Source organism: Rutilus rutilus (genome assembly GCF_951802725.1).
Source record: "Rutilus rutilus genome assembly, chromosome: 1".
Classification (NCBI taxonomy): domain Eukaryota; kingdom Metazoa; phylum Chordata; class Actinopteri; order Cypriniformes; family Leuciscidae; genus Rutilus; species Rutilus rutilus.
Genome location: NC_140209.1, coordinates 19,724,644 through 19,745,792, shown reverse-complemented (window position 1 = coordinate 19,745,792; position 21,149 = coordinate 19,724,644). Strand labels below are relative to the sequence as shown.

Below are 21,149 nucleotides of genomic sequence, written 5' to 3'. Positions count from 1 at the left end.
TGGATGGCCCTGCTGTCAACTGGAAGCTCCTGAGGATATTCCAAGAGGACAAAAGCCAAGAGGACCCAGATGCACCAAAGATGATACATTTGGGAAGTTGTGGTTTGCATGTTCTTCATGGAAGTTTTCAAGATGGAGAGAGAGAAACCGGTTGGAAGGTGGGAGATGTGCTCAGAGCACTTTGGCAGATGTTCCATGACTCACCAGCAAGACGAGCTGACTTCATTGAGGTGACCAAAACAACAACATTTCCTCTAAAGTTCTGTGCCCATCGATGGGTTGAAGACTTGGCAGTCGCAGAGCGGGCAGTGGAAGTGTGACCAGCTGTGCAACAGTACATCAGCAGCCACCAGAAACTCCCGAAAAGCAAAGTACCATCATCTGCATCCTACTGTACAGTAAAAGGGGCCACAGCTGACCCTCTCTTTCAGGCTAAGCTCCAATTTTTTGCATTTGTTGCTAGACAGCTGAAGTCTTTTTTGGAGAAATTCCAGACAGATGCACCAATGGTGCCTTTCCTTGCAAAAGAGCTTGAGTCCATCCTGAGATGCTTGCTGTCATGCTTTATTAAGAGAGAAGAATTGGAGAAGATGAAAACACTTGTCCAGCTGCTGAAACTTGATGTCCAAAACAAGTCAATCCATGTGCCACTCAAACAATTGGACACTGGATTTGCCACAAAACAAGCTTTGGAGAAAGCATCTAAAAAGCTCCAGGAAAATCCAGTGAACATACAGGTTTTCAAGAAGGAATGTGTCTCCTTCCTTGCTGTGACCTGCAAAAAAATTATGGAGAGAAGTCCTCTTATGTGCCCAGCAGTGCGGCATATGAGCTCCCTCGACCCTGTGATCATGGTGACAGAGACTGAGCATGCAATAGCAATGTTTGAGAAACTCCTACAGGTTATCCTCAATGCAGGATGGTGCACTGCCTCAGAGGCGACAAAATCCTTGCTCAGTATAAAATATTCTCAGTGCATGCAAGTGCAAACAGAATTCCACGATTTTTCATACAGTTGCAGGCTTGAAGAATTTTTTGGGAGATTTATCAGTGGCAGAGCAGAGTATGCAGCACTGTGGGACATGATGAAATGTCTCCTAACTCCTAACTCCCTGTCTCATGGACAAGCAGCAGTGGAGCGAGGGTACTCCGTGAACAAGGACATGCTAGTGGAAAACTTGAAGGAGAGGAGTCTGATAGCATTGCACCTGGTCCAGGATGCAATGGCTGAGCGTGCAGTTGATGAAGCCCTGCCAAAAGACCTAATCCAACACTGCAAAGGAGCAAGAATGAGGTATATGCAATACCTTGAGGATGAAAAAAAGAATAAAGAACAAACTGCAAATGAGAAGAAAAGAAAGTAGCTTCACCAAGACATAGAAAATGTCAAAGCAAAACAGAGAAGAATAATGAAAAGCAGTGAGATGATGCAGAAAGAGGCAGACGAAATGGCAATGAAAGCAGAAAAAAAAAATAGGACTTCACATTACTGTCCAAATCCAATGCTTATCGCAAAAGTGTGGCCGAGAAAAAGGAAGAGCTGCAAGCCCTAGCAAAAACACTGGAAGACCTGCAGGAGAGTGTCAAGAAGCTACAATAACAGATTTATTTTAGAGGAACATTTTAATTAAAATGACATTGCTTTGTTTTATATTGACCTTTTTGCACTGCAGGATAGGATTTGAGTTTGATATTTATATTTTTTTATTTATTTTTGCAGTAATTTTCATTTTTACTTGAAGAATGTAGGTGTCAGATGCACTAAGTCAACTGTAAGTAAACAGTAAACAGATAAAGTAAAGGAAATTGTTTTGGTGATTTATTGAACAGTAAATATTTTGAGGAGAAAGTGCAAGAGAGAAAGATTGAGATGAATAAACATTTAAGCAATCTGGTTAAATGTACAAAATATAGGCTAAGGTACAATTGTAGAAAATAGCAATTCTCCAAAGCTTGGGATATATGATATATACCGGTATTTTACCCTAGTTTGTCAGAATATTTTACTTATAATACGAGCAGATGCAATTAATTTAATATTAATATTAACTATAATAGTTCATATTTTCTGAAGTGACTGATTGCGAATACAGCTTGACTGTGAGAGTTTGGACTTTAAACTGATATCAGCAAGTCAAATAGCAGTGTATGAACTAAAGTAGAGAATAACTTCTGTTTTAGTAGTGTGGCCTTGCAAGTAGAGGAATGCAGGTGGCATTGTGAAAGACAACAATCTTTGCACAACTATGATACAGATATAATGGTATAGGTACAATATCACATCTGTTTCAAAATATATCTCGATATGATAATATCGGTATATCGCCCAGCCTTAGTTGTGATAACTTGACTCGCACTGTAGCAGCTGAAAAAGTCTTGAAAATGTCCTGGCAAATCATTTTAAGAAAAGAGTGGGAACCCTGAATGACCCTCAAGCACTGGAGCCCCTCATGCCTAATCACCTTATCATGATAAAGTCCAAGGTTGCTTTACCGCCTCCCGGGACGTTTGTGAAGGAGGATCTGTATGCTTCCAAGAGGTGGCGTCAAGTTCAGTATCTGGTCGAGCAGTTCTGGAGTCGATGGAAAAAGGAGTATCCTCTTAACCTCTCCAATCGACAGAAGTGGCATGTACCTAAACGCAATCTTAAGGTGGATGATATAGTTATTGTCAAAGACGATAATCTTCAGAGAAATCAGTGGTTGCTAGCATGAGTAGTCGAAGCCATCCAGGACGGCGAAGGATTAGTGCGCCGAGTCAAAATTCAGATAGGAGAACGGACCGCCGTAAAGAAAAGTAACTGCTTTCGTAAACCTTCAATCATTGAGCGTCCAGTACAGAAACTGGTTCTCCTCCTTGAGAGTAAATAAGACGATTACACCATATACAACACACACACTACAGCACATATTATACACATTTAAGTGTTTTAGTTCAAAGATGGGCAAATGTGATGTGAGAAATTCTGCTTAGTTTATGGGTGAATGACGGATAAGGATTTAAAATGTGAAGAAAAATAAAACTGGCAAAAAATTTAAATTGTAGGACTTTCTATACTTATTAGAGTGTTGTGTATGTAATGCAATGATATTTACACATTTCAAGAATGTAATTAACCATTTTTTTGGTGAATCAGATCTTTTTTCCCCATGAAAATGTCATTCCTGGGTAACGTAATGAATTTTTAAATTAACTACATTTCTACCATTGTTGGCATATACAAATGTACTGATCTCTATATTTGGAGCTCAACAAACAATTAGTGCTCGGAAAACTACATTTTAATCACAATTAATATAATCAATTTGGGATTTCATATAGACATGGGCTCATTTTTGGCTGCTGATAACTCAAAATTCAGAACCAAATAAAAAAAAAAACCTGGAAAATGTTTAAAAATGTTTTCCAATTAAGTAAATAAGACTTGTTTTATCATTAACTCAACAAAAAACTGAATTGTGTAATCTAACACACAAATATGGGTTAAATTAATTGTCCGTGTCATTGTTAGCCGGAATGACATACTGTTAGCCGGAAGGACATTCTGCAATATTTTTCAGGATTACCATAAAAACCATCATCAGTATCATTTTTCTTTCCAACACTCAAACTTGAAACAAAGTAAGAGACACTGACAAGTTTTTAATGATTTAAAAATCTGTAAAATGTATAGTAAATCTGTAAAATTATAATGCTTAATAAACAATGGCCAAGGGTATAGTCCAACACATTATACAGCTAAAACATTTAGGGCCCTATTTTAACGATCTGAAACGCAAGTATCAAACGCAAGTAACTTTGTGGGCGGATCTCGCGGATCCCGACGCAAATCTAAAATGTGTTGGTCTGAAGTAGCTTCATTACCTCATAGGTGTGGTTTGGGCATAACGTGAAATAAACCAATCAGAGCATCATCTCACATTCCCTTTAAGAGCAGGCGCGCTTGTTCCATGGCGGATTGCTATTATAACGGCGGATTGCTATTATAACGGCGGATTTGCCAGACGCACGCCAGGAGCGGTTCACAGCCGAGGAGACCGACGTTCTCGTCAGGGCCGTAAAAGAGACATTGTATGGGGATGGAGAAACCCACCCAAATTAGCTTCGGTTAAACAGGCGTATAATAATTTGGGTAAATGTGTAAGCTAGATTTATGCCTATTTTTTCACATCTTCATGGGCACCACAATGATTTCCCTCATGTGGAATATTTTTCCTTGTAATAATGTATGGTTTGCAAAAATGGGAACTGCTGCTTCTGTGTAGATGAGAGAATCAAAGTGTATGCGCGTTGTGCTCACGCTACATTATGGCCAAGCATGCGCCCTTAAATATCATCTGAATAACGCGCCACTGACTTTAGACGAGGTTTCTCCTGGTCTGTGGAGGAATTGTTTTCTGTAACTGCAAAATAGCACCAGGGAACGTTTGCACCAGAACACGCCTCCTCTTTTCACTGAACCGCCCCCGGGAGCGCAAGTTTATTCCCTAATTTACAGAAGTGCGTCTGTGGAGGGAAAAGTCAGCTGTGCGCAGGTGCAAAATAGGAATGATACATGTGTCGGTGTACAAAGTCAATTGCGCTGGGTGCAAGATAGGGCCCTTAAGGGGGCCGCACACCGGACGCGCTGCTCAGCGCCGCGCCGCGCCACGTCTAGGACAACTCTCACCTGAAAATCCGTTAGCATCAGCAATATTCTGATTTATGTAAATAAATATAAAACTAAATGTATATTGCAGCACACAGTGATGTCCGTATATACATCAACTACGATTTGAGACACATAAATGTAAATTTAATATAAAACTATGTAAATGGCGCTCTGTGGCGCGGCAGGATTTTGAACACGGTCCTGAGCCGTTGCTGGGCGCCGCGGACATACGCCGAAAGTCGCCGCCGGTGTGTGTACTCTCATAGAGAATAATGTGTTCGAATTTAAAAGACGTGGCGCTGCGCTGAGCTGCGCATCCGGTGTGCGACCCCCTTTAGGCTTATTGCAAATAAGTCAAGTCAAGTCACCTTCATTTATATAGCACTTTAAACAATTTAGATTGTTTCAAAGCAGCTTTACAGAGATAATAGGAAATTAAAGTAACAGAGATTGTTTAGGCTTTACAGCATCTCTAGAATAAAGTTATTGTCCAGCTAAAGTTAGTTTTGATTGATTCACTTCTGTCGCAAAGATCATTAGTTATTAACTTAAGGGCTGCTAACACGACACCGTTCTAACAGAAAACCCTAAAGTTCTTTCTGCACAAACTTTAAAAACGCGAACCTGATGGCCTGCACATGCGTTTTACGTGTTTAGATTATAGGAATGTTTATAGGAGTGTGAACCTATTTCGATTAATATTTCAAGTTTGCTTGTTACTGATACATTATCACTCCACTGAGTCATCACTATAATACCTTGCTCTCTTTTGTCCAAGATACTCAGCCCTAGTTTCTGCATCTGCGTTTATCCTGGCTCTGAACCGTCTCTGCCTCTCTTTATTAGACAGAGGCATCTGGCAGGACAGAATTGACCTTAAAACACCAGAAGCTAAAGCTTTAATAAAATGTTGATAATTAATAAATTTGATTACATTATTCATAATTTGACCATTAACATTACAAAATTTAATTCAATGATAAAGACCCATGTGACTCATTGAATCATATGAAATCAAGTTGAATGACAGCAAAAATATGGCAAAAAACATACAATTATGTAAATAATGTTAATTTTAATAATATAACTATAGTAACCATGCCTAAAAGTTTACAAATGTTAATTAAAAACTAGATTTTTATGCATATGTCATTCTGGATAACGGATGACATGTCCTGGCTAACAGAGGTTTTTTGTTATCCAAGAATGACAAAACAAATATTTTTCTTTATAATCAGGCACTAACGTAACCACCTATGGAAAACTACAATTTAGCTATCATCGCTTAAGGTAATCTTTTAGATCAAATAGATAGTTTTTTAATATAAAAACATTATAAATGGTTTATCAGTGTTATCCAAAAGGACACATGATATTGCTACAAAGTGCACCAGTGACTGAAAAGGTCAAAATATCAACATTTTAAGAGACGCTTCCTGACCTTTGCACATGTTCTGGTGTTCCTTCGGGTCTTCTTTTTGATACAATATTATGTCACATGACATGCCAAAATGCATTATGGTGTAAAATGGTCATTGATATCTGTTATCCAGGAATGACATTAGAGAAATCACAATTTGGGGACAAAAGTCTTTCTGTCATAAAAATTTAAATAAGCTTAGTATTACCACTATATTTGTAGGTATCGTTGAAAACATCAATACAATTATGCCCAAGTAGATTTTAAATACTTTTATTTATATTTTTTACATTTTTGTCGTATTTTTGTATTCAGATTTTAAGCCGGGACAGTTACCCGGAATGACATTTTAGGACTTTTGAGCTCAATAGTTCCTTAAAGATTAATTATTTATAATAAATTCTCACATGAGTAATTAAAGAGGGGGAAATTGAGTCACTTATGAAGTGCATTTAAAAATGTATAAATTTTTTATATTATGAATATGCTTTGGACACCAGAATTGACACGCCACGTCATTGACCCTTATGTAGTTGTATATTAAGCAGAATTGGGTGGGAGTGTAACTGCCCGCTTGGAGTTATTTTAAAGGTCTTGATTTAATGAGTGTAAATGCATATTTTGGGTATTTATAAAGGACGTTTTATTGGGATTGTGGTGTAGATATGAACACTTCACTCGGCGCGGGCACCAGTGACTTCCACCAGTAGGCAGTATAGTTTCTCCCAGTAGGCTAAATAAACCCGTGCTTCCGAGTTACAGCTGTTGCAATCTCATAAACAAAGTAAGAGCGAACAGAAGGGAGCACACAGTAAAGACGGCAAACTTAGGAACGATAAGGAACAAAGGAAATTGCCAGGTTTGGTTTAACGCCCTTGGGAAGCGGAACGAGGTACATGTAGCTGTTTATATGTGGGTGCTGCAGGAGTGAGGTGTTCATGTTTATTGTTGTAAGTTATTTAAGCTATGTTTAGACAGAGCCATTTCGCTTTGATATGTTAATCCGTGTGTAATTTAAAGGTTATGGTGTAGTGAATATAGATTTTGGTGGAAAATGATGGTTGTTTAGTGGTGTATTTATTTAGGTTTATTGGTTGAGTATGTTTGATTTAGCTAAGGAAATGTGTATAAAAGTACTTATGTTTGTTTATAGTTTTCACGGTGTATTACGGATAATGGAAAAGGAATAAAGAAACCGTAAGGACATCAGTCGAGACTCTCCACATCTTGCTTATACCCACCGGGGGCAGTTACAATACAGTTTAATGTTTATTGCTTAAAAAAACAATGTTGTAAACTATGTTGAGAAATGTCGAACATTTTGTTAACATGGTTGCAAAAAAAATAAAAAATAATTGTGAACCAGAGCTAAAATTATAGCCTACTTGATGTTAACAATCAAAAAGAAAGTTCCTCAATCCTCTCTTTACTGAACATTTGTTGAAAATTCAGAACCTATTTGATAATGTAACTGTTAATCTAAATGTGAAGAAGTGCTTGAATGTTTGTAACATGAATGTTCTTCAGCATCATGAATGAATGAAGAATAAACACCAACCTCTTTGTTCTTCAGGATCTTCAGTGTTTCTCATTCTACAGACTTCTGGATCACTCATGTTCTCACTTTCCTCTTTAATAAACTCAGTCTTTACAGATTTCAGCTCTTCCTGGTGCATTCTGCTCGTCTTCACTTGGAGCTGATGGGAAAATTCCAGCATTTATTGGAGAATTACAGTGGGAGGAGCTTCACTGATGACGTGAGTGCTGTGGGAGGAGCTCCACTGATTATGTGATTGTTGTGGGAGGAGCTTCACTGATGATAGGCTTGTTCGACTTGAACCGACGCTGCACAGACCGATCGGTTTATGACATCAAAGTACCGCGAGAGCAATTCAAAAGCATAAGGAGCCGTCTACTTTCTATTCGCTCCCGAGGTACTTTGATGTCATTCACCGATCGGTCTGTGCAGCGCTGGTTCAAGTCGAAACAAGCCTGATGTGAGTGCTGTGGGAGGAGCTTGGTTTCTCTATATAGAAACCAACAATTACTCTCAGTCTATTCACACCAATGAAATTAGCTTTAACTGTCAATTTACAGGAGATCTGAAGACATCAGCATAATAAATGAGGTGAAAACAGGAACTATTGTCATGAAATAAAGAGTGTTTTCAGCAGATCTGTTAATATTGATGAGCCTCAGACTATCAACACTCATTCAACAAGCCATTCAGGATCATCAGCAGATCATCTCACTTTATGCTGAGTGTTTGCTGTTAGAAACACATTATTTGAGTCAGGATATATGAGAAAAGCCTATTCAACTGCTTCATTAAAGATGACACTGTTATTTCTCTCAATATGACATGAATAAAACATCAATAATACAAAAACAAACACTAATGGGCACTTATCTTCAACCCCTACAGCAACATAACTATGAACTGAAACATGGTTTGATTTTATGATAACTAGGTTAATTGTATTAAAGGGTAACTCTCGCCAAAATGCAACCAAGGCTCTTTTTGCTAATCTACCCAAGGCAAACTTTCGTGTAAAAGCATAATTAGAATGGAATTTCCTCCAAGTTTGACCGTACTTTCATTTTAGGTTAAAATGCCTTGTAATGGGAGTGAATGGGGAACTACTATGATAGCATCAAAAAACACTATTTTTAAAACACTAAAGGTGATGATACACAGGGCAACTTTTTGAACAGTCAAAAATAGTCGATCTCCGAATTCGAATTAATTGACTCTTAATTTTAGTATTGTTTCTTATATGAGGATCCTTTTTCAAATACAAGGTCAATATTGATTTTCACTAATGACAAAACAACAAATTATCCATGAATTTCTATGGAACTAAGCTTTAGGAGCTTTCCATCTCTACTCTCCTCCCTGTTATGGAGATCGACTATTTTTGAATTGTGGTGCCATCATCTCAAAGAGGCACAAAATCTCGTTCTCGGTCCTTTACCATGACTGTTCCCTGCTGGAGGAATGATCTGCCTAACTCAACCAGAGCTGCTGAGTCCATAGCCATTTTCAAGAAACGGCTGAAGACGCTTCTTTTTCGACAGCACTTGAACCAGCAACACTTTCTCTTCTATCTATTTATTAAAATAAATAAATAAATGTAGAGGCTGTGGGGATAAATGTGACATATACAAATGTGACTGACTGTTTCCTCCTCTTGTCATTCGTCACATTGACCTCTGGGATGTTTTCCTAAGTTCCATTAAATGTTCAATGCCCGATCCTACTGTAAGTCTTGTTATTATAACTTGTTCTTTCCTTCTATTTGTCATCTCTCTTACAATGCCTACTTTATTTTGAATCATGTATAGATGTCTTCCTTAATTTCATGATCCCATTGATATTGTCATAATTCCATCACCCTTTTCCACACTAGACTCTTCCCTTCTGATTTTGACAATTTAATTTCAATGTCAACATGCTCTTTTTTTTGTTGTTGTTGTTGCCTCTTGCCAATAAATCTACGTTCTCATCTCCCTGTATGCCTACATGTGCTGGTATCCACATATGTGTAATATTTTCCCCTTTGTCTACTTACTCTTGAATTTATAAACACGACTTCATAAAATACTTCTTGATGACTACTAGCTTTTCCAGTCTTCATACTCATAAGAGCTGATACAGAATCACTACATACTAGAATGTTGTTATCTCTGGATTGTTAAATCCAGTCTAATGCAATACTTATAGCACACAATTCAACTGCAGAAACATTTAGATTGTCAGATGTTCTTTTGCTAATTCCTATCTCATATTTAGGGACGTATACCGCAGATTGTGTTGCATCTGATTGTCAGTCCTTTGACCCATCTGTAAAAATCTGAAAACTGTCTTTTATACTTGTTGTTCTGATATTTATAATATTAATTGGTTATATCTATATTTCTGTTACATCCTTTAATTGATAAAACATTCGGAATTTCCAAAGTCCAAATTGGTTTAACAGGCCATAACACAGTATTAGCAAATCTTTTATTATACACTTCCACTTCTTTTGCAATTAAATCACCTGTCCAGCCAAAACTTTACGATTATTGAAGTCCCGATTCGATTACAGTCGATTTTCGATTATTAACGATTCTCGATTAGCGATTATTGATTTTCCAGTTCACAACAGTAAACGAAAATACACTACAAAGTGATTGCAGTATTAAAAAAAGTCAGCTGCTGAATTACTTAACTCTTTTATTGAGTAACAACTCAAAGCACTTTCTGTGTCATGTAGTTATAACTTCAGAATTATTTGTATGTAGCTTATGTTCTGTAGAACACAGAAATGAATACATCACATTGTGTTGTGACTCATCAAGTTGAACTAAACAATAACAAATAAATGAAAGGCTTATTTCCTTTAGGAAGTAGATCAGAACCAACATACTGTAGAAACTGGACAATTTTCTTCTAGAAAGACAAGGTGTTCAGCTAAAGATATTAAATAGCAGTCCCAAACTAGCTTTTGTTAATACAATGTTGGTATGAGCCACCACAGTATTTTACAAATATAAAAAATAACACAAAGTGAAAATAAAGTGGCATTTTGGGGTTAATATTGAAACGACAGTTACCATGGTGAATACACAATACTAACAAGAACTGTTAATGAAACATGGAAACTGCTCCTGGTGAATAGAATGAAAATCATACCTGCATGCAAATCCTTCTCAGCTAACACACGACGTACCAGTAACGTGATTTATTGGTATTTTACTTTTATTTCATGACTTACTAATTTACAACGTAACAACGTTGCATGCTCGTAGTTTCCTTTGCACTTTATATACAGTGAAGCGATACACGGCGCGCGCCTCCGCATTTGCGCGTGCAACTGAAGAGTGTGCGCTATGAGTAGGCCTACAGTAACGGCTGACAGGACAGGAACGTCCGTTTTTCTGAGGTGAAATCTCAGGGAAAGCAGTTCCCACTTTAAAAGCAGAAGCTGTTGTTTATGGGTCACAACCTGTAAGTGCGTTTTATTCTGTGTTGATGTCAGTTTTCCATCACTAGTTTCTAATCGTTTTATTTAGCTATGTTGTAGCAACGCTGTTTCAAACACATATAGACTTGATTTTAATCCAACCAGCGAACTTTGAATGTTGGTGTTTATTAGAGCCTTTATGTGTAGTGTTTACCCACATGCTCGCTTGGCTACAGGAACGTTACGTTAAACATGGTTCTATGTAAAAAATGTTTTTTTTTTTTTTTTTTTTTTACTGTGGTATGGTTAGTCTCGTACTCATAGTTTTGGACAGATATTTGGCTACATTCGTTTTGTAGTGTGTGTGTGTGTGTGTGTGTGTGTGAGAGAGAGAGAGAGAGAGAGAGAGAGAGAGAGAGAGAGAGAGAGAGAGAGAGAGAGAGAGAGAGTGTGTGTGTGTGCGTGTGTGTGTTAGTGCTGATCAAATAAACCCTTCGAGGATTGTAATACAATGAGTTAGAACGATTGTATGAAATGCATGAACTTTTTTGCCTGTTTTAACATAAACAGTAGCATTAACATTAGCAAAGCAGTAGCATTTACAAATAACAACGTATATAAATCTACAGAATAGCACCGAATAGAATCTACAAAAAAACATACCTCTCTGAAACGTCCTGTAACAGCCGTTCGTGCACAAGATCTGCTCGATTCCTCTCCACTAATATCCTCTGAGTCTGATTCAGGCAATATTGACGCCGTGTTATAATACATCGGAGCACATGCAACTTCTGTTATGGTAACGGCGTGACGTTTCCCGACAGCGTGAACTAGGCGGTTAGCGAATCACAACACAGACTGGGCCAAGCTGACCAATCAGAGCCCGTTGTGTATTTCTGAGGGAGAGGCTTCTTATAACCAGGAAATCATCAGATCGGTTTGCAAGAAGGGACACAACGGTGTTGAATAAAGGTAAATTATATGGATATTAATGTGTTTTTTTTTAAATAAAATTAATTTAATAACACATGCTTAGACTGTATCCCATAAACACAATCAAGCCTTCGAAAAAGCTAATCAACCACCCCTTTAACAGCTGCTGAAAATACTCTATATTTTATAAGTCTTGAAAGCTTATAGTGCTATTTTGAACCAATAATAGGACCAAAAAGCAGTTGAAGGAGAATGAGCATAGCGTAGTTATCTAACTAGTGTAGTGAGCATTTGGTTATCTGACTCCAATATAAGTAATCTGACTCCATTGAAGTTTTTGTTGTTCTTTAACATATGTTTCAGTATCTAGATTGTACATTAGGATACTTTAATATCTCTATTAAGTTCAGCACAATTCTGTTCAGTTTATAAGCTGTCAAATGAGACAAAACATGTTAGAACACACTAGTAGATCAGTAGTATGTAGTGGGAATAAGTGTGTGTGTCCTGTGAAGCAAGTGGCACAGATGTGTGTCAGAGGTGTAAGAGACACATCAGTCCTCAATCTGCATAATGACGATTCCCTGCATACATTAGCATACTGTGATGATGAAGGCCATTATCCCACATTTAATTCACATGTATACTTCTAAACTGATAATTGTTGTACTAGAGCAGTAAATAGTCCTACCCATTTCACGTCAATAGTTCCTGTTTTCACCTAATTTATTATGCTGATGTATTCAGATCTCCTGTAAATTGTGTGGTGAGATCCGGTATTTATCTAATTTTCCTGAAGAACCCCTAGTATCGAAGTAGCTAGGTAGTCTTTTGCTGTCAGGTCCGAATTGGATTAAATCCTCACTAGCTTGTTTAATCTATACCAGTAAATCTAGGTGTGTCCCTACGCCCTTCTGAAAAAATAACAATCATTGACAACTAGGCACATTGATCAAATACATGCTTACCCTCCAGCAGAATCTTTCCTGGATCCTTCGTTGTCCTTGGTCTTGCAAAGTATAATATAATGCTCTGTCTATTACTTATTATAGAACTGTCTTTGTAAGCTGAAGTAAAACTTAACAGTGTTTGTCTTTATAAAATAAAAATGTATTTGAACAAAAAATAAAAATACTGGTTACACAATTAATATTTGTAGCAAATCAAAAGCATCAAAAGGTTACAGGTTATAAGACTTCAGCTTATCCAATCTCAACAGTGCAGTCCTGGATGAGTGGAAAATTACACAGGCTATTTTACCTTGTAAGCAGTTCAAGCAATAGATGTAAAAAATAACTTGTTCTCATCCGAGGTTTTCAAGTTAAGATAATACAGCAGAGCAATATAAATAATCTCAGTAAACTCAACTGGAAGAGAGCTGATTTCTATGGAAGCTTGTTTCCGCCACAGAATAAAACATTTTAAAAGATAATTGCGACTTTTTATCTCACAATTGCGAGTTTACATCTCGCAATTCTGAGATATAAAGTCAGAATTGCGTGAAATAAAGTCGCAATTGCGTGTTATAAAGTCAGAATTGCGTGATATAAAGTCGCAATTGCATCTTATAAAGTCAGAATTCTGACTTTTTTCTCGCAATTGCGACTTTATATCACGTAATTCTGACTTTATAACACATATATCACGCAATTCTGACTTTATAACACATAATTGCGAGTTTATATCTCGCAATTCTGACATCTTTTCTCAGAATTGTGAGATATAAACTCAAAATTGTGAGATATAAAGTCCAATTCTAAGGGAAAAAAAGACAGACTTTTTATATATATATATATATTTTTACCTTAGAATAGTTTAGGCTATATCTCACAATTCTGACTTTATATCCTGCAATTCTGACTTTATATCTCCCAATTGCGACTTTATTTCTCAGAATTGCGACTTTATATATCGCAATTGTGACTTTATTTCTCAGAATTCGAGTTTATATCTCAGAATTGCGACTTTATATCTTGCAATTGTGACTTTATTTCTCAGAATTGCGACTTTCTTTCTCACAATTCTAACTTCATATCTCGCAATTGTGAGAAAAAAAGTCCGAATTGTGAGATAAAAAGTCGCAATTATTATTATTTATTTATTATTCAGTGGTGGAAACAAGCTTCCATAGATTTCTCCCCAGGGATGAACACGACATCAAAATAAAAAATGCAACAACCAGCAGTAAAAAAAGCAGTCATATTTATACGGATGTGGGTTATATTGTTCCTATGCAGTTTTCCAGAGGAACTAAATCATGTGACATCAACCTTCTATTGCCTCAGTCAAGGAAGCTTCTGGTGTCTACATTGTTCCCCATATATGGGCATTAGGGCTGGGTATTGACACAAATTTCACAATTCAATTCGATTTCGATTCACAAGCTTGCGATTTGATTTCGATTACGATTCGATCCAATATTGATTATTTTGGATATCAGGTACAATACATTGCAAATTTTCTCAAGGAAAACAAATCCTCTTAAATATTATTGTAAACTATGGGAGTCAGTTCAGCCTATAGGCTTCATTAGCCTACTATAATATTGAAGGTAAAAATGAACTTTTTTCGTATACAAACACTTAAAATAGCCTACACTTATTTATTTTTATAATAATAAAGTTATATGAAATAATATAAAAATTTAAATGGTGGCTGTCATAAAAAACTTTCTAGATTTATTCAAACATGCATTTAATATTGAAGAACATTAAAAATTATAATGAATATGTAATATGGCACATATATTTAACAAAATGCTCCTCTCTAGAGTAAATTTTTCTAGCAGACTAACGAGTTTATGGTCACTGGATATGTTTTTTCTGAGGTAAATGTGACATGACATTGTTTACTAACGTCTTTCCACTGTTAAAACATTGATTGAGCGATTCCATGTGACATGATACAGACTTCATAAGGTGTACTCTACCTTTTAACACACTTTCAGATGCTCATTCATGTTCATTTCGCGCTGTAACTGGTATTATTATTGCGGAAGAGAAGATCACGTGCGCTCCGCGCTGCTGCTTCTCAGAGCGATCTCGCGCCAAAACGGTAATTATGTTTTTAAATTTCGTAAGAAAATGGGCGTAATTTGAAATCTGAGACTTCGTTTCATATCAATAATAACAAAGCTCAAAGATTATTGCGATTTAATGGATGCGTGCAACAATGTTCCATTCATTCATCAACTGAAAACAGGATGACTAATCGATTCTTGGGATTTAAGAATCGATATCGTTTCGTAAAAATGAGAATCGATTAAAATTGAGAAATCAATCTTTTTTACCCAGCCCTAATGGGCATTCTTCCGTCCTTCCCGTCTTCTGCGCTTCAGGCCTATGTGTAATGGTGCGTTCACACCGGACGTGAATGGCGCGTCAGGTGCGAGTGATTTCAATGTTAAGTCATTGCAAAGACGCTTTACGCGCGTAAAAAAAGCGCGCGGTAGACGCGAATACGCCTCACCCCTCATTTACACTGCACACGTCTGCGGTGCATTACGTCTGCGACAAGGTTTTATTCCGTCCACCACGCAGTGCCAACTCACACCAGGAGCACTTCAGAAGCGGAGCGACTGGATGCGCGAGACCACGTGATTGCCTGTCCGACGTTGTTTTTCTTGATTTTTGGGTTTCTACCATACAGTCTATGGTTTCTACCAAGGATATTGGTGTGTAATACGTTTGGGAGTTTGCACAGGGTGTTTATTTTGAATTTGACAATGTTTTTTTTACTTTTATTTTGTATTTCCGGTGCGACTTGGACGCGAGTCCGTCAAAAATAGACTAGGCGCCTATATTTAGCGAAGTGGCGCGGAGAGCCGCTTCTGGGAAGCTTCTGAAACGCGCCGCGTCGCGGCCGGTGTAAACACAAGCATTGACTAGAATGGGTGCGATCAGCTCCGGTAGCCGTGTCGCAGCCGTAATGCACCGCAGACGTGTGCGGTGTAAATGAGGGGTCACGGTGGTGATCCACTTGTCCGATATGACTGTCGCGTGGTGTCGCGACGCCTCCCCACATTGGTACGTTGATGGGCGTTTACCGCTATGGGCGTGGTTTTGACCGAGCGGGAAATGTAGCGTATCAGAACAGAGGACCTGCGAGAGACTTCCCTCCGTCTCCATATGCTCTACTTCTATTGGATAGACGCGTCGCATTTAACGGAATTCATTTGCATAAAGATGGGCATCGGCCAGCTTTTTGACGCGCAGCATTTTTTTCAAATGAAGCGCCGCCTTCCCGGAATGCTTTGCGGGCGCGACAAAGTCGCTTGACGTCACCCATAGGAATATAGTGGAGCACGGACAAGTGGATCAGCGCCGTTATTCGTGCGTCAAGTTCGCGCGAATTGAGCGGCTGGAGCATTACGCGCGAATGATTTTATGTTGTGCTTTTTGTGCATTCACGGGTTTGACGCGAATTCGCGTCTGCCGCCCGAGTTGAAATATCTGAACTTTGGCATCAGTTCGCGACGCGTTAACCAATCAGGAGCCTGCTTGCTGCTGTCACGTGGTGAAGTAAAAACAAAGTAAATCTTTTATCACATAATAACTTGATTTCAATATGAGATCCTTGACCGTGATCAAGCGTATAACTAGACGCGGCAGGCGTGAATTTGACGCGCTATTCGCGTCCGGTGTGAACGCACAGTAAGTGGTCTGCATAATGACGATACCCTCGCATCTGATTCACAGCATTAGCATAGTGTGATGATGAAGGCCATATTCCCACATTTAATTCACATGCATACTTCTAAACTGATAACTGCTGTACTAGGGCAGTAAATAGTTCTACCCATTTCATGACAATAGTTCCTGTTTTCACCTCATTTATTATGCTGATGTCTTCAGATCTCCTGTAAATTGACACTTTAAGCTCATTTCACTGGTCTAAGACTAAGGGTATCTGTTGGTGACAAAAATGTAAGTTTTTCTGACTATTATTAATATTTATTTTTGAATTTACAATATATCATTTGTGTTCTTTTCTGTATCTAGATATTGGCCTACATTTTAATTAGGGTTGGGAATCTTTAGGCACCTCACGAATCCGATCCGATCCTGAGAGTCACGATCCGATTACTTTTTTCTTATTAATTAATTAGTTTACCAACTTGAAAATCGTAATCTTTTTTTATTAAATCACATATGTAATTATTAGTACTTTTTGAAATATTTATATATTGAAATATATTTACCATTGAAAAATTTTAATTAATACATTTTAAACTAATATAGCTTGAAAGCATTAAAGCAAGTAGTAAATAAATAAAGAGGAATGTTAGAAACGTTACAAGCATCACTACAAGCATAACATCAAGCAAAGTGCACGTTTCTCACAGAGCATATCCTGTGCAATCAAGCCCAGCCCACGAATGTCCTTGTAATTCGCTTTAACCTGTGAATACGAGGCACTGAGCGTGTATTTAACGTTCAAGCGTTGAACGCCCAGTGTTTTTTTACTGGTCAGTGAGAGTTGAAGAATGTTCAACATTAGGTAAAACGCAGCGCTCACCACTGTCACTTTTTACCCAGCCTTCCAATCACAGTGGAGGAGGGGCAGGACTAATACCACATCGACCAATCACCCCATTCTGCTTGTACAACATCAACAGATGACAATACGGACATTCTGTATCATAACAAGCACTGAAAAAACTAAAACTAGCGTTTTTAGCACAGCTTTGGTGGACACGTGGCCTTAGTAATAAAATAAGTTGTAAATTAGCATCAGTTACTTTACAATAGACAGACAAACAGGCATAAATGCTTAGATGTGATATTTAGTACAAAAGCAAACTCCGTAACTGATATATTTTTTTAATTTTGGCAGATCAGCTCCTCCCACACTGGAATTCATCATCAGTGAAACTCCTCCCACAACAATCACATCATCAGTGAAGCTCCTCCCACATTAATTCAGCAATAAATGCTGGAATATTCTCATCAGTCTACAAGTGAAGACGAGCACAATGCATCAGGAAGAGCTGAAATCTGTAAAGACTGAGTTTATTAAAGAGGACAGTGAGAACATGAGTGATCCAGAACCCTGCAGAATGAAACACACTGAAGATCCTGAAGAACAAAGAGGTTGGTGTTTATTCTTCATTCATTCATGATGCTGAAGAACATTCATGTTAGAAACATTCAAGCACTTCTTCACATGTGCAGTTACACTATGAATGGTAATGTTTGTTTTCAACAAATGATCAGTAAAGGTCATAAATATTATTTTAGCTCTTTTTTTGTTACATTTATATCTGGTTCAACAATTTTTTGCAACAATGTTGCCAATATTGTAGACATTTTTCAATATAGTTACCATTATAATTATTTTTGCAATAAACAGTTAATGCCAATGCCAAACTGTATCAAGTAAATTAACTTTCCAGAAAGGCTGACATGGTTGTAATCATAACTTGAGCAAACTCTGATTAATAGTAACTAATAAAGTTGTATTTATCATAAATTCTAGAAGTTATTCATATTTAGTGAGATTATTTTTTCTTATAATAACCTTAGTATCCGGTCAACACGGTACAGTTTGTGTAAAAACTGAGAGAATGGATTGAGATTATTTTCTTGTCCTCCCATCATGCTGTAGAAAGAGCCCAGATGATGTCACTTCCTGGGTGCCACAGTTTTAAGAAATGCTCTGTTTTTAAGGAAGGAGGAAAATCATGTCAGAAGAAACAGGGATGAGAGAAACATGTAGGACACAGATAATATAATAATAAAAATAGTTAAATTAGAAGTTAAAGCCGCGGCCAGTCTAGACTCTCAGCATGTGAAGTTTGTTTTTACACAAACTGTACAGTGTTGACCGGACACTGTACCCAGATAGCAAAATTGTGACGGTCCAGATCCGGCCCACATCTGGCACATGTAGAAAGATGATCTGGCCCACATGCAGCGTGGAATGATGGCCCTTGGGCGGACCGCTCCTGTTTGCCAGTTAGCAGGCCATAGCAATGCCACATGTCAGCCAAGATCAAAGATATAAACCAGAACTGGACCTTATCTGAGCCAGAACATCTGAGAATATTAAATATGGAGTCATCTCAGGCTTCTCAGCCTTAACAAGCATAATCACTGAAAGACATAGAAATCACCTTAAGATAAAAGAAGACATTAAATCTATCAAGACTGGACTAGATGGGACTGGTCACGATATTTTCATATTGTTGCCCTATTGTTGATTTGATTGCTTCTATTGTAAATATTGTATTTATTTGTAAGTTGCTTTAGATAAAAGCGTCTGCTAAATGATTAAATGTAATGTAAAAGTCATTTTAACCACCCCAAACTCACAATAAGAGTGATTCACAGGTTCTCTACTGGACCAAAGATTTTCGGTGGGTCAAAAACCAAGAGGACACTCAAGTACCCAAAACTCTTTAGATTACAATTTTATTTGTTTAGACCAGGGGTGCCCAGTTCATCTCCAACCCTAATCAAACACACCTGAAGGTCTTCAGGATCACTTGAAAATTAAAGGCAGGTGTGTTTGATTAGGGTTGGAGGTGAACTGTGCAGGACAGTCGATCGGCAGGAGCAGGATTGGGCACCCCTGGTTTATACAATCATAATATTAAAACCCAGGGGGGCAGCAGGTTAATGCAATCATGACAGGTACAATTCAACTCAGATACTTGTAGTTAATTATAACCAGCAATAAGTTAAGACATCAACAAACAGGATAATATATTCAGTACAGGGTTTTGGCGGTTATTAAATACATGCATTAAATACATTTATGTGATCACCTCTTATGCATAATTTCATTGCACTGCAAACCTCAAAGTCATTAAATACCACACCAATAAATACACACACCAAAATTCAGTCAGGACAGACCATCCATACCACTCATGCTAAATACGTAGCCGTCGTCAATATACAGTACAAGCAGCATATGGGAGATAATAACCTACCCACATCCTTACTCACACATGCGCTCACTTTACACACAAATAGCGCCGGGGGACCAATAGTTTCACACATAAATTAGGGCCTCCCCGGCGAACAAGGCAATACCAGCACATACGTCAACAACCAATACAACAGTAAAAAATAAGAATGTACTGCTTGCTTCCTTACGCGCTACTGGACGTGGGTTACCGCGTTCAAGGAACTCAACGGTGGCCGCCAAACTTAAGAGGGGAAATCCCCAGCAAAATGTCCCTCCCAGTCAATTCGCACTCGTCGCACAACAATCTCCAACCCACTTCCCGGCACGGCAGCCTCGGCAAGGAACTCAGCAGCAGCAACAAGAAAAACCCTCCCAAACAAATACATCATACCTTTATAGTTTTGATCTCTGATTGCTAATGCAACACAGGTATTTCTCTCCCCCAGCACTTAATGAGGAAAACACGGTAGACGCTACTAGTATCGCCACTCCCCTTATTTGGGATGAGCAGCTTGCATCATCTCAGCAGAGGAGGATTATACAACTCCACAAACAGCATTACCAGCTTCAAGTCAAGTCACCTTTATTTATATAGCGCTTTTTACAATACAGATTGTTTCAAAGCCGCTTTACAGTGATAATAGGAAAATATGATCCAGGCAGCATTACAGGTAGGGCTGAACGATTTTGGAAAATAATCTAATTGCGATTTAGCTTTACCAATATTGCGATTATTTTTTTAAGCTCTTTATCTTTTCTATTATTCAACAAAAACAAGCAATAAATCATTGTAAAATAGGAAATGGAATCTTTAGGCACCTCATGAGCCGATCTATTTTTTATTGAGCTTATTCATATTTATGTAATAAACGTAAAATATTTAATTACATAATTATTAGTAGGCCTACTTATAATAATTACACATTATAACTACAAACAAACAACTACAGAGAATTTTGACTCAATGCCCAGAGGAATTAAAAGCCTGAGTTTTTAACAATGATTTAAAACTCGAAATAGTCTGAGCCAATCTGATGTGAATGGGTAACAAATTCCAAAGTTTCAGGGCAGCGATCGAGAAGGTGCGGTCACCCCTAAGTTTTAATCTAGATCTTGGAATCGTTAAAAGAGACTGATCGGAAGACCACAGGGATCTATTTGATGTATAACGTTTCACTAAGGAATCAAGATATGTGGGTGCCAAACAATTTAAGGATTTAAAAACAATTGTGTAATGTGCTCACACTTCCTTGTACAGTGCTATGCATAAGTTTAGACACCC

The 21,149-nt window shown here is 37.8% G+C and overlaps 2 protein-coding genes across 5 annotated transcripts in view; one reads left to right on the top strand and one right to left on the bottom strand.

Annotated features, from left to right (window-relative positions):
- Window positions 1-11,821, bottom strand: part of LOC311292320 (uncharacterized protein) — a 66,297-nt gene extending 54,476 nt beyond the window's left edge. Inside the window, exon 1 of one of the 3 annotated variants that reach the window (XM_084411964.1) lies at window positions 11,684-11,821. The gene's annotated coding sequence lies outside the window, so the exon portion shown is untranslated. The remainder of the gene's footprint in view (window positions 1-11,683) is intronic. The other 2 variants (XM_084411962.1, XM_084411967.1) reach the window with 2 other exon arrangements.
- Window positions 11,822-11,868: 47 nt separating this feature from the next.
- The window catches only part of LOC311292459 (uncharacterized protein), a 222,598-nt gene continuing 213,317 nt past the window's right edge, over window positions 11,869-21,149 (top strand). For both annotated transcript variants that reach the window (XM_084412150.1, XM_084412151.1), the window contains exons 1-2: window positions 11,869-11,992; window positions 17,789-18,045. In XM_084412150.1, coding sequence (XP_084268276.1) covers window positions 17,928-18,045 — 118 coding nt within the window. In that variant the 5' untranslated portion in view covers window positions 11,869-11,992; window positions 17,789-17,927. The remainder of the gene's footprint in view (window positions 11,993-17,788; window positions 18,046-21,149) is intronic.